Genomic DNA, 24,778 nt, shown 5'->3' with positions numbered 1-24,778 from the left:
ATTTCTGCAAGGGCACAAAATTGGTTTCAAGCAATTTCATTTAAATGATGCCTAGACTGGGGGTGCTTGGGTGGCTCAGTCCATTAAGTGTCTGAATTCAACTCAGGTCATGATCTCCTGAGTTTGAGCCCCACATCAGGCTCTCTGCTGTCAGTGAAGAGCCTACTTTGTATCCTCTGTCTCCCTCTCTCTGCCCCTCCTCTGCATGCACTTGCTGTCTCTCTCTCTCAAAAAATAAATAAACTTTAGAAATGAAATAAATAAATGATGCCTACACTAAGGCCTGATAACTTAGGTGCTAATAAATTTTGATGAATATTATTAAATAATAGAAAAATACATAATGATAATAGACAATATTTATTAAACTTACAATATAGCCCATCAATTGTATAATGTGTGTGTGTGTGTGTGTGTGTGTGTGTGTGTGTGTGTGTATATATATCCACACAGCAGTATTATTAGCCCATATATGGATGAGGCAAATATAATAAATCCTTATCAGTTGTGATTCACACATGTAGTAAGATTTCTAGTAAGACTTAAAACATGGATTAATTTTTCGTGTTTAAACCTCTCCCTTTTTGACAAAGGCAGTAGAAATTTTCACATATTCTCTGTAACTTTAAAGAAGCCATGTTTTAAGTGTCAATTTGAGGAGCTGAAATTAGTTTCCTCAATACAATAGTCTGAAAGTTTAAACTGAAAGGTTTTTTTTTTCTTAATGTTTATTTATTTTTGCGAGAGAGAAAGAGAGAACATGAACACCTCTGCTGGGAAAGGTGTAAAGAGAGAGGGGGACCAAGGAATCGAAGCAGGCTCTGCACTGACAGAAGAGAGGCTGATGTGGGTTTCAAAATCAGGGACTGCAAGATCATGACCCGAGCTGCTGAAGTCACACATTTAACCACTTAACTGAGCCACCAAGTCCCCTGAAAGTTTTTTCAGTTTGGTAGATCCATATCGTATTTCTTTTTTTAAGTTTCCACATTTGTTTTCTACTGATGAAAACTATGTGAAATAAACTGTGATGTTTGCAATAATGATGGGATTTATATTTATATTTTTACCACAGTTAAATTTTTTTTTTTTTTTTAAATCTTCTTCTTCTTGGGGCACTAAAGTAGCTCAGTCAGTCTGGCAGCCGACTTCAGCTCAGGTCATGATCTTAGGTTCATGGATTCAAACCCCACGTCAGGCTCTGTGCTGACAGCTCAGAGCCTGGAGCCTGCTTCAGATTCTGTACCTCCCTCTCTCTGCCCCTCCCCAACTTGTACTCTGTCTCTGTCTCTCAAAAGTAACTAAACATTAAAGAAATTAGGGGCACCTGGGTGGCTCAGTAGGTAAAGCATCCGACTTCGGCTCAGGTCACGATCTCACAGTTGGTGGGTTAGAGGCCCGTGTCAGGCTCTGTGCTGACAGCTCAGAGCCTGGAGCCTGCTTCAGATTCTGTGTCTCCCTCTCTTTGCCCCTCCCCTGCTCATGTTCTGTCTCTCTTTCGCTCCCCAAAATAAATAAACATTAAAAAAAGAAAAAGAGAAAAAATTAAAAATCTCCTTTTTTTAAAAATCTTTATTTATTTTTGAAAGAGAGAGAGAGCACAAGCATGGAGAGGCAGAGAGAGACGAAGACAGAAAATCCCAAGCAGGCTCCATGCTGTCAGTGCAGAGTGTTGGGCTCGAAGTCACAATCCATGAGATTGTGACCTGAGCCAAAATCATGAGTCAGACACTTAACTGTCTGAGCTACACAGGCACCCCTACCAAAGGATTTAATTTTAATTTTAAGAATTAATTAATTTTAAAAATTAGAAAGTTTTAATATTAAAATTAATTAATTTTTAAATTAAAAAATTTTAATTTGAAAATTAAAATTTTTTTAAAAATGAAATCAATCATTTAAAAGCTGGTTGACCTTTCAGCTGAACAACAACAACAAAAAGAATGAAATTAAACTGATTTGAAGAATGCCATAAATTATCATTATAATTATTTGCTGTTATTTTTATTTGTCCTTATTTTCCCCTGTGGTTTAAAATCCTCTTGTATGGGGTACTTGATTCTAGAGCCAGTAACAGGGAGTTCAAACTGTATACAGCTTCAGGCCTGTCTGCCCCACCAGTCCTATCCACTAACATTGCCACACTCAATGGCACTCTTGTGACTCCAGAGTCTAAAAGAAAATCCCTGGGAGGCCCATAATTAGCAATGAGAGACATTAGCCTGGGAAAAGTCTGCTTTACTGTGTCATGATTGCCTAGAACATCTGAGAATCATTACAAGGTAATTCACAGCATTGATCAAGTGCTTACATGGTGTGCCATGGTAAGTATATGTTGAGAATGCTTGTAATTTTCAGACCATGGTTTTGATATTAAAAAAAAAAATTATACGCTGTGATTTTGAAAGAATGGCCAACTTGGCATTCTTAGCATTTATGCATTGTTATTACAAATGTAAATGGACTCATTTCTGGAGCATGCTTTATAAGATTCAACTTTTAGATTTTAGCACTCATTGAACACATACCATGTTCCTGGTTCTCTTCTAGGTGGTGGATAAAGTGCACTGAAAATCAAGCAAGCAAATGCCCTGTTGTCATGGAGAACTGATGTTTTTATGTGATGGCAAGAGCATTCCAAGGAGATGAAGATAAAAGTGGAGACGCCCTTTGAGGCTCAGACTGCAGAACTCACACATCTGTACATTCTATTGGACAAAGCAAATTTAAGGTCAGTCCAAATTCAACTATGGGGACATAGACTCTTCCTCAGAATGTGGCTTGTCTAGTACCCTGAGCATTGAGGTACTTTGAGTTTCCCAGGAGACAGAAGGAGACTGAGATTGAGATAATAAAGCCAAACTTTTTTTTTTTTTTTTTAATGCAAGAACATAGACATCGACCCTGTGAATGTCATGCTGTAATTGAGGGAGATAAATCTATTCGGAGGAACTATAGATACTCCTTCCACGCCACTACCCTCAAAATGCTATTGGAACCATAGGTTGCTGAATGTTAGAACTGAAAAGATCCATCTATACCACACGTATCATCCCGTATTTTATTGATGAGAAAATAAGTCCTAGAGAAATGAAGTGAATTTCCTAACATCACAGTTGATAGAACCAAGATTCCTGACTCTGGACTCTATGCTTTCTGTATTACAACATAATGCTTCTCAAGTTTTAGAGAAGCCCATAAAAACTGTCGCTTTTTAAACTGCCATCATGTCACTCAGAAACTACATGCAATCGTGCTTAAGAGTTCAGTTTCTTAAATCAGATTGCCTGGGTTTAATATTTGCTCTGCCATGGACTGTATAACCAGTCTGTGTGTTATTAAAGGCAAATAATTGAACCTCCCTAAACTTTAATCTTCCCTTGTGGAACACTGCAATGGTAATAGTTCCTGCCTTGTGGTTTTTTTAGGAAGATCAACCAATGTCACACAGCACAGTTCCTGATAAAAATTATGCCTTTTGATAAGGATACTACTTATTTTATCCATAAAATTTTAAAATTAAAGTGAAATTAACATATAGTGAAATGCTTAGGTTTTAAGTGTGAATTTCATAAATTTTATCAGTAGATAAACCTGTCTACTAACCTTCCTAATCAAGATATAGAATATTTCCTTTATCCCAGAAATCTCTCCTGTGCTTCAATTAGCACTTATTATAGTCAAACTTTGTTCTGATTTTAGTCACATAGACTTATTTTGCTGACTCTGAAGATCATGTAACTGGAATGTTTATTTATTTATTTATTTATTTATTTATTTATTTATTTATTTAGTCCTGGCTTCTTTTGCTTAACATATTTTTGAGACTCAACTATGTTACTGAATGTATATATGTATGTGTGTATATATATTTTATTTATTTATTTTTATTTTTTTGGGAGGGGGGAGAGAGAGTACAAGCAGGGGAAGGGCAAAGGGAGAAGGAGAGAGAGAGTCTTAAGCAGGCTCCATCCTTAGTGCAGAGCCTGATGCAGGGCTCAGTCTCATGACCCTGAGATCATGACCTGAGCTGAAATCAAGAGTAGGGCACTCAACCAATTGAGCCACCCAGGAGTCCCTGTGTGTATGTGTGTGTGTGGATGTATGTATGTATGGATAGATAGATAGATAGATAGATAGATAGATATAGATACGTGTTTATATATATGTGCATGTGAGTAAGTGGCTTTTAAGATTATTGCTAAGAAATTTATTTTTCCATTTTTTAAATATGTCATGGAATCTGATTATTCATTCTTCTGTTGATTATATTTAGATTGTTCCACATCTAATAAATCTTCAACACAATTCTTATATAGGGCTTTTGGGGGGACATACATTTTTATTTTTATTTGATAAAATATCTTGATGTAGAATCACTTGGTCATATGGTAAGCAGAAGTTTACCATATGTAAGAAACTGCTAAAATTGTTGTACCATTTTACATTTTCACCAGAAAAAGAATGAGTTTTGGTTGCTCTCCACCTTCTAAAATTTTGGCATTGCCGGTTTTGTTAATATGAAAAAAATCATTGTGGTTTCAATTCATATTTGGTTAATGAGTACTGACAATGAGAAACTTTTCATGTCTCATTAGATACACATACAATTTTTTCATTAAATGCCTATTCAAGTATTTTGACCATTTTTATTAGGTTATTTGTATTTTCATTCATAAGATGTAGAATTTCTTTTTTTTTTTAACGTTTTCATCTTACTTTTGAGACAGATTGAGAGAGAGAGAGGTTGAGAGAGAAAGAGAGAGAGAGAGAGAGAGAGAGAGAGAGAGAGAGAGATTGGATGAGAGAGCAAGCAGGAGAGGGGAAAGAGATGGAAACACAGAATCTGAAACAGGCTCCAGGCTTTGGGCTAACAGGACAGAGCTCAAGGTGGGGGGTGGGGGTGACTTGAACTCAACCCATGAGATCATGACTTCAGCTAATGTCAGCTGTTTACCAGATTGAGCCACCCAGGTGCCCCAGATTTCTTTCTTTTTTTTTTTTTTCTAAATGTTTATTTATTTAATTTAAGAGAGACAGCACAAGCAGGGGAGTGGCAGACAGAAAGAAAGAGAGGATCCTGAGCTTGCTCCATGCCATCAGCACAGAGCCCCACATGGGATTGTATCTCATGAGCAGTGAGATCATGGCCTGAGCTGAAATCAGGAGTTGGACACTTAACCAACTGAGCCACCCAGGTGCCCCAAGATGTAGGATTTCTTTATGTATACTGGATACAAGCTCTTTGTTGGATATTTTCATTGGGAATATTTTCTCCCTGTATGTGACTTGACTTTTCTTTTTCTTTCTTTCTTTTTATTTTTTTCTAGTGGAATCTTTAGATAAACAGAAAATTTGATTTTTATGAAGTTCAACTTATCAATGTCATAAGTTTAATAATTTTTATACCTTCTCTAAGAAATTTTTCCTACCCCAAAGTCATGAAGATAGTCTTTCTAAAGACCATAATTTTTAGCTTTTGCAAGTATGATAGAATAAAAGGCAAAGATTATTTGAAAAAAAACTTATCCATCTGGAGGCAACCTGGCTGGCACAGTCAATAGACCATGACTCTTAATCTCAAGGTCATTATGTTTAAGCCCTATGATGGGTGTGGAGCCCTACTTAAAAAATAATAACTATAAGATAAAATTTACCCATTTTTCCAACATTATTGGTTCAAAATATTAATCCATCCCCTTTAAAATGGCTTATCTTTGTTGAAAGTCAAATGAATATGTATATGTAGAACTCATTAATTGATTCTTTTTGCTAGCTACTGAAGCCAGAAGCTTAGATAATTAATTTTTCTTCTTTTCTATATATATACAATTACAAATTTTCTCCATATCCTGCTTTAGCTCCACAAAACAAATTTTGATATGTTGTATTTTCATGTGTTTTGAAGCAAATGTGGTTTCCTCTTTGATCTATGAATTATTTAGACATATATTGTTCAATTGTCACAGTTTTTGGAACTTTTCTATTATTGTTTTCCAGTTGAATTCTTTTGTTGTAAGAGAATATATACTATAAGCTTTCAAAATTTTGAAATTTACTGAGGTTGTTTAATGAATATTTCATAGTTATGCACATTGGTTAATTTACTCTATAATTATTGAGCATACTGTTGGATAATTGTGAAGTCAGAAGACTTTTAATATTGCCAACTAGGACTGTGGGATAGATCTATTTCTCCTGTCAGTCATTGCTTCATTTTATTTTTAGCTCTATTATCAGGTGTGTAAAATTTTCTAATTTTTATGTCTTCTTTATGAATCCATCTTTTTGTCATTATAATAAATAGCACTTTATATCTTCTAATACTCCTTGTATTTATATCTATTTTCAGCCAGCATTTGCTATTTGTATTCTCCTTATCTTGTTATTTCCTCCCCATTCTGTAATTTTCTGCCTTCTTTTGCATTCATGAATTATTTTTTAGTATTTGGTTTTAATTTCTCTAATGATTTTTAGCTATATCCTTTTGTAGTATTTCCAGGGGTGCTTTAAGGGTTGCCGTATTCATCTTTAACCTATCAGTCTATTTATAGTTGCTGTTATGTCACTTCATGAAATGGAAGAAACTTGGAACAGTGTAATTTACTTAACCCCATCTCTGAGATACTTTGTGCTATTATACACATATGTGTTATTAACTCCAGAATGAGCTGTTATAATATTTGCATTAAAATTCTGGTCTCTTGGGGTGCCTGGATGGCTCAGTCAGTTAAACAACCAACTCTTGGTTTCAGCTCAGGTCATGATCTCACCATTCGTGAGTATGAGCCCTGTATTGGGCTTCACAGTCAGTGCCTGGGACTTTTTCTCCCTCTTTCTTTCTCTGCCCCTCCCCAGTGTGCACAAGTACTCTCTCTGAAAATAAATAAAAATAAACAAAAAGAAAGAAAGAAAAAGGTCTCTTTTACATGAAACACAATAAGGTATGTGTTTTTTTTTTTCTCACATATTAACCATTTTCAACGCTCTTCACTTGTGTAGATCTGGGTTTCTATATGGTATCACTTTCCCTCAGCCTGAAGAATTTACTTTATTAATGCTGTCGCAGCTCTGCTGGTGACAAATTCTCTCACCTTTCATTTATTTGAAAATGTCTTTTTTTTATGGGGGGTTCACTTTTGAAGGATCCATTTACTGGATATAGAATTCTATGTATACTTTTTTTTCAGCACTTTAAAGATGTCACCCACTGTTTCCTGCCCCAAACTGTTTTGATCAGTCAACCATCATTGCAGTGTTAACCTCTAGCAATTAAAGTGTTTCACTGTTCTCTGAATATTTTCAAAATATTCATTTAATCTTTAGATTTTATATGTGTGATTATAAAGTTCCCAGGGGTACTTTTCATTATGTTTACTCTGCTTGGAGTCCACTGAGCTTCTTGGATCTATAATAAATTTTTTATTACCAATTTTGGGAAATCTTTTGGCTATTACTACTTTAAATATGTTTCTGCTTTACTTTCTTCTCCTTCTACGATAGCTTATTAGGAGGCTTGAGACTGTCACACAGATTTTAGTAGCTCTTTTAAATTTTTTTCAATATTTTTTTCTGTGATTTTTATGTCAGATAATTTTTATTGATCTATTTTTAATTCTACTGATTATTGCTTCCATTCTGCAATTGTCAACCTGTTATTAAAACCCATACCTTTCAGGTATTATACATTTTGGTCTAGAATTTTCTATTTTTTAAAGTAGTTTCTATTTCTTTGCTGAGAGTCCCTCCTGTACACTCACTGACCACATAACTATCATGATAAAATTAGTTGACTGAATATCCCTTATTTGCAAATTACATCTCAGGTTTTGTTTATATTGAATGCTATTTTTAAAAAATATGTGTCCTATTATCCTGTATGTATAAGACTTAGAATGTCTTTATTTTTTTATCATGAATCAAACAATTCTACTATGTATCAATACAATTTCTATGTTATCAACATTCTGATTTTTAATAGTCCTCTGAAGAATGTTGATTTTTGTTTTATTAGGAGTTAAATTATTGACAAATGGCCTTCATCTTGGGCAGGATTAGTTCTATATTGTTTTCAGGTTAGTTTCAGTTTTGTCCTTAGGCTTAGAACAAATCCTGTTCCTACAGCAGAGAAGGGTCATGGTCCTTCTAGGGTTTTTAAGAAAAGTGTGATGTATTTATTATGATCCTCTAACTTGGTGGATTGAAATTCCAAACTCAGTCTCTCCTGCACTGAGTGGCAGCTGAAATACTAGCTTAGCTTTTTAAGTCTTTCTGTTTTTAACTTTTTTCCAGGATTTTTGGTGTCTTTCACCCCAAAACAAACATGTAAGGGAAGTTTGCTTACAGATTTTGACTCTTACTTCTCTGTTATTTTTTTTTCTGTGATTTCCCCCTCAGCTTGAGCAGCTCATGCATCCCCATGTCCTTCTTTGGAAACTCAAACTAATAAGATTGCTGCCTTCTGATTCTAGCCATCCTTTCTGGGGTTGAGGGTTTTCCTGGAATGTGGGACCTCCCATGCTCAAATCAGGCAAATTGGTGGCTAATAGGGACAAGTTGGTCATCCTTTAACCGCCCTCTGTGGAAAAGCCACATAATTGTACATCTCATCCAATTCAGTTTCATCTTTCTGTGGTCAGATGTTCAACACTTTCTGCTTGCTTTGGTAACTTTCTAGTACTTTACACAGTTTGTTTAATATTTTGTCCACTACTTATAATTTTTAGCATGCAGGATGGCTAGCCAATTTCTACATTACCAGGACTAGAACTGCAGTAATATACTTTGATTTCCCAAGTGTTAAGAGATTTGCTATCAACAACCAAACTGGTCCAACTTTTGACCTCATAATTCACTTTTGATAATAATAATAATAATAATAATAATAATAATAATAATGTCAAGTTATTAGTAAAAATAAAACTTTATTCAGAAAAAGTTAAACTGCAAAAAGAATCTCAAACATATTGACAATGGCTTGCTTAGATGACAGAATCAGGTAGTAGTTTTTTTTCTGTTTTATAACAATTTTAAAATTTTAATATAAATGCATATTTGCATAGGTATACATATATTATTTACAATGAAAGTATAAGCATCATAATTACCAAATAATGGTTATTTAAATATGTGTTATAAACATATTTTCTTAAAAATGGGCAAGAATAAATGTAACTAAAAGGTAATTAAAAAATAAATTAGTGGATAAGGTGTCTTCCAAATACCAGTGAATATAATATGTATTGCAAATCTTAGAAAATATATTAAAATAATTTTCTTCAGAGTACTCACCAGACAGGAAAGGTCCTGAGAGGCAGACTGAAGCCTAGCCAGGAATAGGGCAGGTAAAATTGTATACAAATGCTATAAAAAATTTTAAAAAAGTAAAATTTCACAGATTCTTTTAATATGCTGAAAGGTGTTCCGTTATTAAAATAGATTAGAATTTACAGAGACTGTTATGATACTGATAAGAGATCAATATATGAATTACTACTTTGGGAATATGATAGCATTCATTCTCTCAGGTTAATATGCTTGTCACTAAACTCAGGAGAAAAAAACCTTAAGATGCGAAATTGGAAATATAGAAGACAGAATTGTCACATCAATTTTTCATGTGCTATAAACAATATTTGCAAGCTAATGGCCTACATATGTTTGGTGTGGCTTCCTTTGTGTTTTAAAAATGGGAACATTTCTCATAATTTTATTTCTATTTCCTCTGGCAACTCTAACTAGAACAGAGCAGTGGCAACTCCATTCAGAAGGGGTGTGAACACTTCAATGTGTATCATTTCCAACCCTTAAGTTATTCAGAAACACAGCCCTTTTCTTTCATTTATCTTATTGGCTTGGTTTTGGTAGGCATCTAGCCTTAGCCTACAAAGATACAGTAGGATATCTTCATTAAAAACAGAGATACAGCTGGGGCGCCTGGGTGGCTCAGTAAGTTAAGTGTCCCACTTTGGCTCAGGTCATGATCTCATAGTTCCTGGGCTCGAACCTGATTCCCACTTTAGTCTCTGTGTTGACAGCTTAGAGCCTGGAGCCTGCTTGGGATTCTGTGTCTCCCTGTCTCTCTATACCTCCCTTGCTCATGCTCTATCTCTCTCTCTCAAAAACAAATAAACATCAAAAATTAAAACAAAACAAAGATACAACTATTAACAACCTAGCATCTTTTTGTAAATAAATGTAAACATAAAGACGGCCAAAGTTCTTCACAGTATAGCAAGGAACAAGAAAATTACAAAGACAGAGATTTATAATTTTTCTCCCCCTATTTTAATAACAATAGAAAGAAGTCACTTGCCTGCTTCCTGTGACTATTGGTTTGACTGGATTCTGTTTAAATGTCATAAAATGAGGCAGATTTTTAAGGCCTTTAGGATTCCAGGTGTGTCTGTTAGACCCTTTTTGCTTCATTGTCAGAATGAATTTCCTCAACTTCTATCAATTCTCTCTGCTTTCCTTGGGCAGAGTTTAGGGTTGTGGTTGGAATATTCTATTCCTCTGCCTCCTGGACTCCTTACTCAAGTTCCCCACCTGGAAGACTTTCTGTAGAAAAGCCACTGGTTTTGAAATGACTCCCTGCTATATGGCAACAAGGCATCTTATTAGTCCTCTTCACCTGTATCTGTTCATAAACATCTTTGCTGTGGTCTGGACTCTACTGGAAACTTGAAACAATTTTCACTTTCTTCTTATGATGAGTAATGGGGTTTCCTCTGTGGCAGATGAACTAGGATGGCACAGAGGGATATCTCCCATGTATCAGTATCCATGGTAACATTCTAAGCAAGAAGGAAGCATGCTAACACGACTCATCCACCCCAGAAATTTTCAGGATTGTCACCAAGCAGAACAACAACAACAAAAAAGGCAATTCCCACACAGTGAATAGAAATCTCCTTATATTATTAAATGTCCTCTTGACCTTTCCCCTTTGACCAACTCTCTTCAAAAAGCAGCCACTATTTTGTGGTCTATATTCTTTACTTAAACAACTATCTCAGTGTAATTATTTTCATCCTTCAAGTGTTTGTGTCTTTACATTTTCACTGGGGAAGGGGAACAAAAAAGGGAGGAGTGAATCCTGGGGAGCATAGAATTTTTTCTTGTCTTTTAATTCTATCAATGTTTTCTCCCTTCATTCAAATGGAAAATTCACCAAATCTGTTTCCCTACAGGGAGATTTAGAGAGAAACGGTCATTCCTCCCCCATCCCCCACTTCTGCCCCTCCTCCTCCTACAGTGTAACCGTGACTTCTAAGACTTCACGATTTTAATAAGGATTCTTGGCAGATCTGATGAGACAAACCTTCTGTCACTGGTGATACAGTTTAGGGGCTTGCTAAAGCATCTCTCGTTCCCATGAAAGTCAGTCTTTGCATGCTTGTGTGTGCAGTAAGGAGTTTAAAAGCGCTGGGAAGACACCACGCATGTGTTAATTCGTGCTGCAGCAGCGTGCATCACTTCCACTTTGACCTCATAGTTAATCTGCGTGATAGTTAATTGCGCAGAGACTCTTTGATTTTTTTTTAAATTTCTTTTAAACACACACACACACACACACACACACACACACACACACACACACACAGCCTTAGCCCTGCCTGCCCTCACTAAAAGAAAAAAATCAAAACAGCAAACAAATAATCCTAAAACGATGGACCGGGGGAGTATGTGTAAGTGTCAGGGGCAGGAGTATGTGTAGAGTGTGCGCGCATCTCTCTCCCTTATTTGTCTCGGTGTGCGTCTCTCCCTGTACCCTCCCCCTGCCTCAAATACATTATTCCCCTTGTCTTGGAAGCCTCTCCCAGAGCTGACGCTTTGATGGTATCTGCAAGCGTTTGTGTTGATCTTATTTCTGCCCCCTGAATATTAATTCCCAGAGCTGATGGCAACACAGCATCTCAGTGAAGGGACCTACTAGAGGCAGGTGGGGGGAGCCACCATCAGATCATAAGCATAATAATAATACAAAGGGGAGGGATCCTTTTGCACCCAAGAGGCTAGAGGCAGAGGAGGAAAAAAAGCGATGAGTCCGACAAATATATGGAGCACAGGAAGCTCAGACTACTCGACTCCTGTATTTTCACAGAAAATGACGGTGTGGATTCTGCTCCTGCTATCCCTCTACCCCGGGTAAGATGTGCTGTTTTCAGCGTTGTTTTGTTCCGGAGACGTGGGGGAGGGGGAGGGATGTGGAAATCGGGAGACCACCCAGATTTTAAACACTGTTCTGGGATATAGGGTTATAAATGAGGGGAATGTGAAAATAGGGGGGGCAGAAAAGAGAGGGAGAAAAGAGGAAGGTCACTTTCATTTATTTCTTAATTTTTTTGATTTTATTTGTTTTGTTTTAGAGTAGAAAAGCTAACGTCATGAAGACTTTGTATTTGGGGAGTAGCATTTTGATAATACTGCAATCTGATATGGAGGTGGGCTGAACTGATACATGCCGGCAATTGAGGCCATGTTGGAGGCATTTTGGGTGGGGGGTCTAGAGCAGAAAACTGCAAATGGGATCCTGGATCACACCCAGGAGATGTATGTATGTGGCAGGGAGGGGTTCTGTTCCTGTACACCAAAGTATTGCTTGCTCCTGCACCTGGACATTCTTAAGATCAGTCAGCCAGATTTTCTATTCAGTCCCATTGACCTAGCAGCAGATTCCCTGATGGGCAGACATGGTTCAGCACCAGGGACAGCAGTCCCAGTTAGGGCCAAAAGGAAAAGAAGCTTATCTAACCCCATAGGACATCTCTAATTCTATACAGGACATCCCTATAGTGCAGACAGAAGGCCAAGGGAGCCAGAGAGCACTAAAAACCTCTGGGGGTGGTGGTGGTGGGGCTATTCTGATTTCTCTACACCCTCCAGGAGGTGGGAGGAGGACTGGGGCATGGGGTGGATAATGTAGTTGATGAATTTATAGAGGATATATGGCTAGAAAAGAGGTGGTCTTGTTGCAGTGTTGAAAAATAAGCTGAACGAAGTAAATGTTAAGCCAAAATTGTGAAGTTATGCATTGATACCTTAAAGCCTTGCTGCACTAAATGGAAAATGGGTAAGGGGAAGATGAATTCCTAAAAACGCTGAGCAATTATATGCTCTGAAGTACTTTGCACCCAAATTTTCCTGAACTTCATTGCACCAAAAATATCAGGAGAATATTCTTCCACCTATAGATCATCATTTATCTACACACCTGAATAGCCCCTGGACCTCACGTACACATACCCTCAGGATTTCTAGCCAGGGCCAAAGTCAAGTTAGAAGTCCACTACTTACATTTCTTACTTTCCTCTATACTGTCATTTTGAAGTAAAGCTCTGGAAGAATTACTCTTATCTTCCTCCACCTAGCACCCCACAAAAAGAAGAGAAGAAAACTGGCTATAGAAGAAATCAAGTCATTGCCCTAAGGTTTTTGTGGGAGTTGATACTCTTGTGTAGTAGTTGTGGCAAAAGAAGACAAAAGGCATGAGGGTTAAACTTTTATTTTATTTTATCAAAATTTTCTAGTTAACTTCTCTGGTCCTCCATTCTCTAGGGTAGGTATTGGCAGATAAAGATTTCTGATAAAGAAGAGACACAGGGAAAACAAGGAGTGAAAGCCTTTTTTTTTTTTTTTGGAGTTTTTAAGCAGAGACAGGTTCTGCTTAATTCTTTCAGCACTTTTCATACCTTTGTTCTTTACTATAAAAATAGAATGTGTTTTCGTTAAGACTATAAGATTAGGTAGCTTTCTCAGAAGTGTATACTACCTTTCACTGGAAATTGTTCTATGCAATACATTTGAGTGGAATCCTGGAAAATCATTTTTTCTATTTAAAAATTATGCATATATATTTCTGTTCAGTGTTTTGTGTAGCTCTTAATTTGTCTCAGGAATTAAAGAGTTGATAGTTGCTTATGGATAGAATATCATTCTCATATTGTTACCATTTATGAAACCTGTGGATTGAAATCTAGACAGGACATAGGGAAATAAGTCTTTCCTTCCTCTTCATGTCTATCTTAGTAAACAATTTTATAACTAAATCAATGAAGATATTCTTATTTATCTCCAATAGCCTTATTTTAATGAAAAATATATAATTTTATTATTTTTCATAATAGTATCATATTTAACATGCCTTTTTGTTGCCACAGCTCTGACTTTTCCAATATTATATAAAAAGTAAAACTTTAGTGATACATTTTAATTTTCAATTCTTTGCTTAGTAGATGAGCTTTTTAGATAGCTCTAAATAATGTAAATAATGTGTAATGTAAACTCTCCAATAGGAGGATTTGCATATTTTCCCAGTAATGAGAGGGAATAGAGTCATTGCAGTTTAGTGCAGAGAATGTGATCAGAGTTTTAGTTTGCTGCAATCTCATAAAAAAAAAAAAAAAAGCCATTTGAGTGGCTGAATAGGGCCGGATGGAAATAGAAGCTTTGATGTCTAAAGCTGATTCTAAAGGAGGACAAAAAAGCATCTGGGAAAATGTAGGATCTTAGGAGCCAATTTAAAAGACGTTTGGGGGGTAAATAGTGGCAGTAGAACCACCTAGAAAGTTGAAGGGAACTTTAAGAAACAAATATTTAATTGACTTTTTCATTTATATACGTGCAAAGAATAAGTTTTTACCCCTTATTAAATTGACTAAATTTATTATGTTGTGTTTATACCAAAGGAAAACAAAGAGGATATAAAGCATTGGGATGAGGATGTTAGCACTTAATATCTCTTCTTGTGTGGGAAATATTAGTTTCTGAAACTCAGAGTTATGTAAACTGTCCTGTATCTTGTTTATAGTGCTGTCATAAGAATCACCTAAAAAACTTACCAAAATGGAGATTCCTGAACCCTACACTGAAAGATTCTCAATCTTTATTTCTGGGATGGATCTCAGGAATATTCACTTTCAATAAGTACCCTAGACCCACATTGAAAAAAAGTGGTATTTACTTTGCTGATTTCTAGAAGTTTATTTATCACCATATTTAATATTTACAAGTGCTTTGATTAATGCTATTTTATTACTCAACTGAGCATAATGAGTCAATTCATATACAGAATTTTTCATTTGTAACATTGGGCATATTATATAAACCACAAAGGATAAGGAATACCTAGAAGTAATTTTAGTAAACCCAACTCATGTGTGAGTAAACATTGGCTGAAAAAATAAAATATGCATACATGTGTGAATGTGTGTGTAATTATATTCACAAACTACATACACTCCATGTACAACTTTTCATACATACAGGTTTTAAAACAAATTTTACAATTTTATAAACTCTTTAAATGTAACTACATTTCACCTCAGAGTAAAGATACCCTAACAAGAAAAAAGAAATAGAAATTTTAATGTAATAGAAACTTTTTAGAATAAATAGGAATAAGTGTTAAAAGCAAATATATTTTTATATCTATCAGAATAAAATAAGATTTTTATAACATAATTTTTTTCAAGGATAGATTGAATAGACATGAATTTGATTAACTTTTTGATATTAAATGTAACCCTTACCTTGAAGTTTGAGCACTGAATTTTATTTCATTTATTAATTTATTTTTTTATTTTTTTGAGTTTATTTTGAAAGAGATAGAACATGAACAGAGGAGGGACAGACAGAGAGAGAAAGAAGGAGGGAGAGAATCCCAAGCAGGCTCTACGCTGTCAGCACAGAGCCTGACTTGGGGCTTGAACCTATACGGACCTTGAGATCATGAGTTGAAACCAAGAGTTGGATGATTAACTGACTGAGCCACTCAGGTGCCCCACACTGAATTATAAAAGAAGAAAACTGAGTTCAAGACTTGTAAATATTTTCTGTTTTTAGCTGTTCCCTGAACAGAAATGCTTCAGGTGACTGTTACGGTGAGCTGCTAAAGATTTTGACCCATAACCAATTTTTTCATAGTTTTAACTTTAACAGGCTATGATCCTGCTTGTAGAGAGGATCTTGTGATTCTTCACTATAACCCTGTTTGTTAACAGAATTCATCTCTAGCTACAACCTTATTCTTTCCTATATTTCTAAATCCTCCACTTGGCTTTATTTAGAAGAAAAATAATTTACTCAGCATAGTTAATTGCTTAGTTGTAGGTGTAAAATTTCAAACAGTCTACCCTGGGGCAAACATGTACCTGGAAAAAAAAAGAAAAAAGAAAAATATGATCACCCAGTATTTCTCAAAATCCAGCTGCCCATCACCATCTACACAAAATATTTGACTTATAGGCAGGAATTTAAGAATTGGCTTTTAATTTAAATAGTTACATAAATGTCTGTCTGATATCTTAGACTTCATTTAGAATAATCTCCTCAAAATATTTGAACTACAGAATACTTAATGATACAGGTCTCTGTTCTATACACTTGAAATTTGCTTCCATGTCAAAAAAATTTCAAGTTGGGAGTGCCTGGGTGGCTCAGTTGGTTAAACATCCGACTTCTGATTTCAGCTCAGGTCATGATCTCACAGTTCATGAGTTCAAGCCCCACATTGGTCTCAGTGCTGGTAGCATGGAGCCTGTTTGGAATTCTCTCTCTCTCTCTGTCTCTCACTCTCAGTCTCTCTGCTCCTCCCCACTTGCACTGTCTCTGTCTCTCTGAAAATATATAGACTTAAAATTTTTTAATGTTTTTACTTATTTTTGAAGGAGAGAGAGAGACAGAGCATGAGTGGGGGAGGAGCAGAGAGAGAGGGAGACATAGAATTTTAAGCAGGCTCCAGGCTCTAAGCTGTCAGCACAGAGCCCGACTTGGGGCTTGAACTCACGAACTGTGAGATCATGACCTGAGCTGAAGTCGGACGCCCAACTGACTGAGCCACCCAGGTGCCCCTGAAAATAAACAAACTTAAAAAAAAAAGAATTTTTCAAATTGAAGGGAAATAATGCTAACTTTGGAGACTTTATCTTTGTTGTAAATATGTTAGTAGGGCTCTGGCTCCTTGTCACTGCCACAGTTTCCTAGCCATTCCAAAACGGGCTTTTCATTGTTGAAATACAAGTAGACTTTGCTGGAATGACACATACTTGTTTTTTTAAATGTTTTTTTTTTTTAACATTTGTTTATTTTTGAGAGACAGAGAGAGACAGAGCACAAGTGGGGAGGGGCAGAGAGAGAGGGAGACACAGAATCTGAAGCAGGCTCCAGGCTCTGAGCTGTCAGCACAGAGCCGGATGTGGGGCTCGAACTCATGAACAGCGAGATCATGACCTGAGCTGGAGTCAGACATTCAACCAACTGAGCCACCCAGGTGCCCCTGGAATGACACATACTTGTAATTGAAGGGGAACAAGTACATATTGGTCTTACTACGTAGACTTTGGTTCTACAACCAAACTTGTGTTCATGGCAGGGTTTCAATGATTACAAAGGATCTTTGCTTAAAAGTATTCTTGTTTTCCCCACTATTATTTTATTTGCTATTCATATGGTTTTCCTTATTAATGGGTGGAGAGTGTAATGCCAGTGCTACTTATTTAGCATTTACATGGCATTTTATCTATAGAGTTATACAATGATTTTTTAATGATATAGAATTATTACCATATTTTGCAATCTTATCACAATACTATAAGGATTAATATGATTTGGAGTTAAATTTTATTTTTACTCCAAGCCACTAATGTGTAACTTAAAGAAGGGTTTTTTATTTTCTTTTAAAGGATATTTATTCTCCAGAATATGGGAGAAATGAATAGCAAACAACCCTCCCAGTAAAGTCAACTAGAGAGGCCTTTCATATCTCAAAACAATCCAAGTATTTTCTTACCATTAGAAAGCAAAAGGGTGGCTATACTTGTGTAGTTTGGATTATTGCCCTAAGAATGTGATTAGAGGAGTTTTAATCCTGCTGTACAACTAATATTCAAGAAGACTCAGACTAGTCCCTTAACTTCTCCATATCTCACTTCCTACAGCTTTCACAAAGAAAATATTATTTTCCTTATCAAACTCATGAGACCAGAGAAAAGAATGTGCATGCAAAAATTCTCAGAAAAAAAATAAAGCCCCAGTTTCTAGGTGTAAGTTCATACTCCTCTGGAAATTGAAGCTTAAGCACTTTGATATTAAGCTATCATATGCCAAAGTTAATTAAGCAGTTGCTTGTATGATTGAGGTGATTAAAATGTCAACCTTAAATATTAACATATTGAACATAGATACCCAGATATTGAAGTAGTAATATTATTTCTGCTTGAATATTTAGTTTAGTTGCTTCGATTTCGTCTTTCATTATTTTTTTCCTAAGGATTTTTGTAGATCTTTAATTTCATGTCTTCTCTTAGGAGATGATACTTAAAATTTGCCTGAACCTCCCAATAACAGATTTATTGAACTTGCTATGTACAGCCTAGAAATTGTGTTTCTCTTCAAACCTCATCTGTTGAATCTCTTTTCCTCACACCTGGACAATATCTAAGACAAATCCTATAAGTTTTCTCTTTATTTTAGAGTTTAGAATAATCTTGTTTTTAGGTATTAAACTCTCATCTAAATTGATCTTTCAACCTCCCAGTGAGTTTTGTTTTGTTTTTTCTTCTATTCTTTTGATCAGGCTTGACCTAGGATTTGGCTTGTTATGCTTGTTTTTGACTATTTTTTGTTATGCTGTTTTTGTTATGCTTGTTATGCTGTTATGTTTGTTATGCTCTTGTTATGCTGTTTTTGACTATTTTTTGAGATTGGAGTGGAAAGATAGAAGATAATTAAAGGAGGAGAAAGATCTTAATTAGTATTATCTGGGTGACAGATACCTAAATGTTCAATTATTCTTTCATGGGGAGATTGGATGGGTTCTATGAAGATACCCTCTTTCTCCTCCCCACTTTTGGGGACCTATAGCATCACATTATTCCCTGACATGAGTTATACTATATGATGGCTGATGTTGGATGACACCCCTTCAGCTCCACTCCAAAATATACCCACCCTGATTCCCTGCTAGCATCATCTCACCAGATAGACAGTTTTTAAAGACAATTCCAAGATGATTTTGTTTTGTTTTGGCATTCATTTGTTTTGGCATTCATGGGAAGGGCAGAGAGGAGAGGGAGGGAGAGAGAGAGGGAAGAAGGAAGGAGGGAAGGAGTGAGGGAGGAAGAAAATATGAACTGATAGACTTAGCAAACTCCCTGTCAGATTCTGGAAGTGAAGATCTTTCTAACTCTATTCACTATTGGGTCATTCAAACAAGCCTATTACCTTTAGACTTCTTCAGGAAAGAATCAGCTAGTCATTTAGACTCTTCAGATTATAGAGAATAAAGGCCAAATTTACCTAAGAGTTCTCTATCCACTCTGTTTCAGAGAGCATTAAAGCAGGTATGCAATTTTCTGTTTGGGGTAGGGATAGCAATTGCCCTCCTTAGTTTTCTCTCACAGTGGACATCTATGAGTGGATTTTGTGACTTCTTTTTTAATTGTCTTGAGATAGAAGTGGAACAAGTACCTCCATGGGAGGAGGGGATATGAAATTGCACAGCTCTTTCTACTCATAGGCCAATAACCTTCTTCTGTAAGAACACCTCTGTCATTGATTCCTTACACATCTGTTATGTGGCTCCAAACTGGGAAAAGGAAAAGGAATCCATGACCTGTTTTAGCCTTCTCTAGCAAGGTCTGCCTCTTTTTGGTGCCTAACAGATTTGTATTAAATGAGATCCTAACACTTCTTGCCATTTTTTCTCTGTTCTCGACATTGGTCGTGACAACAGGGAAAGTATATTTAATATTCTGTTCCCAGGGCGCCTGGGTGGTTCAGTCATTAAGTGTCTGGTCTGACTTGAGATCAGGTCACTATCTCAAAGTTCATGGGTTTGAGCCCTGAGTCAGACTCTGTGCTGACAGCTCAGAGCCTGGAGTCTGCTTCAGATTCTGTGTCTCCCTCTCTTTCTGCCCCTCCCCCGCCTATTCTCTCTCTCTCTCTCTCTCTCAAAAATAAACATTAAAAATTTTTTTAACTAAAAACTTGTGTTACCTTTGCAATATTTCTTCCAAGTATCCACCGGCTAGTTCACCTACTTCAAGTCTTTTCTCAAATATTACTTTCCCAATGAGGCCTACACTGATTATTCAATGTAATGTTGCAAACAACCCTCAACCTTGTACTCAAAATTCCACTTATCCTCATCTATGTTTGATCCTTCCTTATACTTCAAGCCTTAAGTAATTAAGCAGATAATTTTATTATATGTTGCTTACAGGTTTATTATTTTTTACTTTTCATTTTCTGCCTCCCTTAGCTAGAAGCCAGTATTAATGAAAGCAAGGTTGCTGATTTGTCTACTGATTTAACCCAGGCTTTTAGAGAAAGGCTTTGCCTCTAATAGATCTTTAATAATTCTTTTTCAATTAAATAATTAAAAATTCATTTTCTTTTCCCTGAAATTTGTCTTTTTTTATAAAAGGAAGAAAGAAAAGCCTTTTTATTTTCCTAACAGTATCTCACTCTAAATTCAGCATATGCAGCTGCCAGTAAAAACAAAAAAGCAAATAGGTCCTGTAGTGTAATGTAGTCCTTAAAGAACATAAGCTATGGAGCCACACTTAACCAGAATTCCAATTACTATCCCTACCATCACTTGATGGCTCTCAGCCACCTTCATGTAGTCTTAGTGTCTTCAAATAAAAAAAGGAAGATAATAATTTTACATAAGATTATTTTGTGTAGTAATTGATATGATATGTGTAAAGGGCTTCACACATGTTAATCATCCCTTGTATGTTGTCATTTTTGTTATTGTTTTTGTTACTTCTATAGGGTCTATTTCCTGGGGATATTCCTAGAAGCAGAAGTGTCTTCTCCACCTCTGTTAAACTCCAAATTTCAGGAGAGTGCAGAAGAGAGTTTCTTAATAAAAATTCTCTAGTTCTTTAGTCTCCTACCTTAACTTGTATAGGAAAAGAAAATAGGGGAGAGGTCCCCGAGTTTGTAGAATGCCTATGCTAATCATTGATTTTAGATCATTATTATAAACTTAATATTTCTAACAGATGTCAATTAGATGCCAATATAATAAGAAAATATATGCTAACATACGAAACTTCTTGAAGATAGCTTCCTTAATGATATGCAAAGCAGCATCTTTTTCCAGAGATAGTGTGACACCACTGTCTTTTAGTTTCTGAGCAAAATTACTCAACCCATTTTTCAGAGCAAACTCACGTTGTTGTCCAGCAAACCCTGGAGAGTAAGGAGGAAGGAGACAATCCAAGCTGATATTTTGCTATTAAGTGTCATGACTAACTCATGTTTTTCTTTGTGCCTAATAGGTATGATCATAGAATTAAACTCAACATTATCTGTTGTGTAGGGTACTATATCTGTCACCCAAAGTATCGTTCTGATTCCAGTTTTGCTATCTTAGTAATTTACCACCCAGCAAAGAGACTTTCCTTGTATCAAATATATTATTTAAATAAAGACAATTGGGATGTAGTAAAATATTCAGAATTTAGGTGTATAGTTAGATGAATTTTTTTCAAATGTATCCACTAGTATAACCATCCCTCCTACACACACACACACACACACACACACACACACACACACAGGTTTTTAATATATATTACTTTCCATCACACCTGTAGATTTTCTTGTGCTCCTTTCCAACTAGCTACCTGTCTACTCTCCCTTTCCTCCCTTCTTCTGGTAGTCTCTCTTGTGGCTTTTCTCACCATAGACTTTTTTTTTCCTGTTCTAGAACTTGATAGTGATGAAATCAACAGGTTGTACCTAGCTGCTTTTGCTAAACATAACGTTTTTGAGACATAATAATGTTGCAGATATTATGAGTTCCTTTTTATTGTTAAGAATCCATGGTATGAATTACAGCATGTTTACTGAGTCTTTTCTTGATGTATCCAATTTGAAGCAGTTTGGGCAAAGCTGGCAAGGACATTACTGTACAAGTGTTTCTTTGGACCTATTTCCATTTCTCTTGGGGGGATTGATGGGACACAGAATTGATTTATTTGTATATTATAAGAAATTATTGGAACAATTTTCTAATGTGTGACAGTTCAAGTTGCTGCAAGCCCTTACAACTTTAGGTATTGTCTGCCTTTGTTTTAGTTACCTATTTCTATATAAGCAGGTATCCAAAGCATATCTTACAAGGTTTCTGAGGATCAGAAATCCAGGGGTGACTTAGTTGGATGATTCTGGTTCACGATCTCTCATGAGGTTGCAATAAAGTTCTTGAACAGGGTTCCAGATATCTGCAGGTTCTGGACAATCCATTCCCAAGTTCACTCCTATATTGATAGGAAGCTCCATTTCCTTGACTGGTGGCCTTTCCATGGTGATGGAGAAGTGGAGTGAAAAGAAAGAAGAGAGAAAGAGAGAATGCACGCTCATGCGTGCAAGAGAGAACTCAAGATAGAAGCCATAGAATTTTGTAATAAAATCTTATAATTATGTACCAATACTATTGCCATGTGGTGTTAGTAACAGAGAACAATCCTGATACACAGTGGGAAAGGTTTAGGTAAAAGTGTGAATGTGTGAATACCAGGAAGATAAGGATCACTGGGGACATGTCAGAAGCTGGTAACTAAAGCCTTTGGGGTTTTAACCATTATAGTGGGAGTAAAGTTGTACCTATTCAGGTTTTTTTGTTTGTTTTGATATATTTTATTATTGATTTGTAGGAGTACCTTATGAATTATAAATAAAAGTCCTTTGTCAGATATAAGTAGTGAAAATATTTTTCCAGTCTATGGGCTTATTATTTATTGATTAGATGAACAAAATGTTCAATTTTAAAGTATAATTCATCATTGTTTCTATTCTGGTTAGTGGTTTTCTATCCTATCTAAGATATTTGCCTCCCCCAAGTTTGCAAAAATATTTTCATATTTTTTTCTAGAGGCTTTGTAATTATAGATTTCTCTTTGATCCATCTCAATTTTTTATTATTTTCATTTAATATGTTAGAGGATGAGATTCATTTCCCCTATACATTTATCCAATGGTCTTAGCCCTATTTTCTGGGAAGATTTTCCTTTTCCTATTGACATTCCTTTGAACTTTGTCAAAATGTTATTAACATGTATGTTGAGTTCTGTTTCTGAAATCTGTTTTCTGTTCCATTGGTCTACTTGACTATTCTTAAGTCAGTACCATATAACTTTGATCATTGTAGCCTTGTAATAAATCTTGAAATAAGGCACTGAATATGAAATAGATCCTTATGTATTTTTCTTTTGCAAGATCTGATTTGTCTATTTTACATCTTTTATATCCTCACATATTTTTAGTAAATTTGTCAACTTATACAAAAACAAACACAACAAAAATGTCCTGCTGTGTCTCTTTTGAAGTGGTACTGAATGTATAGATCAAGTTAAAAATTATTGACATTTTGACAATGTTAAGTCCTATAATCCATGGGCATGGTTTATCTTTCTTTATGTTTAGGTTTTCTTAAGTTCTTCTCACTAATTATATATTTCAGTGTAGACACTGCACATTCTCCTTAAGTTTATTAAGTATTTTGTCTCATTTTAAGTTATGTTTTTAAATTATTTTCTGTTTATTATTATTATATAGAAAAGCAATATATTTTGTATATTACTTTTATATCCTCTAGTATTTGTTCTAAAAGTTATTCCAGTAGTTCTTATAGGTCCCTTATGATTTTTTATATGCAATATTGTTATCTGCAAATAAAAATAGTTTTACTTCAGAATAACTTATTTTTTAAAAATTTTTTACATTTTATTTATTTTTGAGAGAGAGACAGAGCACAAGGGGGTGGGGAGTGTCAGAGAGAGAGAGAGGGAAAGAGAGAGAGAGAGAGAGAGAATCCGAATCAGGCTCCAGGCCCTGAGATGTCAGCGCAGAGCCTGACGTGGGGCTCAAACTCACAAACCATGAATGAGATCATGACCTGAGCCGAAGTCAGAGGCTTAAGCGATTGAGCCACCCAGGGCCCCCCAGAATGACTTCTTGAAATACAAATATGGTTGTTATATTGCCACATTAAATATTTGCAGTAACTCCCCTAATACCATAAGATCCAGTTGTCTTATGTAGACTTGCAGGTAATATACCATATATTTGTTATACAAAATGGAGACATTTTTATAGTAAAAGGGTATAATTATTAATAATTCTGTCAGGATCACAGGTGCCAACTGGAACTTTCCCAGGCAAACTGGGCATGTGAATACTCAATATGGTCTTTCATGATCTGATCCCTGACAACCTCTCGAGTGTCAGCTTCTGATTTTTCATCAGATACAACTTGACTCTCCCACTATATTTTACTGTTTTCTTTCAAATGCTAGTTTAATTTTCCTATCTCCTTTACACATACTACTTTCAGAGCTCTTCCCTCTCAATTTTCTTTTGAAGATTTTGAAATTCTATAATTCAGAATTTCCATCATTGAGATGTTTTAGGATTGAAGAATATTTTTAATATAAATCTCTTCTATTTCATGGTTAAAAAGGAGAGATCATAGTAAAAGATACTTAACTGAACTAATTCTTATAGTTAAAAGGATGAAAAATATCCGGTAGTGATACCTTACCTAAATGGAAAAAGAAAACTTCTTAGTCACACCACATGTCACCTCCCCCAAATATTTATATAATACAATAAACAACAAATAAAATGAACTCAATGGACAACATAATGGCCCTGTTGGCCATTAAGTACTCCTTGAAACATGTAACTTTTCAAATACCCTTGTGGTCAACAGGCCATTTACAGAGTTTCTGAGGTCCATGATAAGAGCTCCTTTTTGTAG

The 24,778-nt window shown here is 35.6% G+C and overlaps 1 protein-coding gene across 6 annotated transcripts in view; it reads left to right on the top strand.

Annotated features, from left to right (window-relative positions):
* Window positions 1-12,043: 12,043 nt before the first annotated feature.
* GABRG2 (gamma-aminobutyric acid type A receptor subunit gamma2) overlaps window positions 12,044-24,778 on the top strand; it is a 113,782-nt gene continuing 101,047 nt past the window's right edge. For all 6 annotated transcript variants that reach the window (XM_042947533.1, XM_042947500.1, XM_042947526.1 and 3 more), the window contains exon 1: window positions 12,044-12,150. In XM_042947533.1, coding sequence (XP_042803467.1) covers window positions 12,044-12,150 — 107 coding nt within the window. The remainder of the gene's footprint in view (window positions 12,151-24,778) is intronic.

This window comes from Panthera leo, chromosome A1, assembly GCF_018350215.1.
Source record: "Panthera leo isolate Ple1 chromosome A1, P.leo_Ple1_pat1.1, whole genome shotgun sequence".
Classification (NCBI taxonomy): domain Eukaryota; kingdom Metazoa; phylum Chordata; class Mammalia; order Carnivora; family Felidae; genus Panthera; species Panthera leo.
This window is presented reverse-complemented; position numbering and strand designations above follow the sequence as displayed.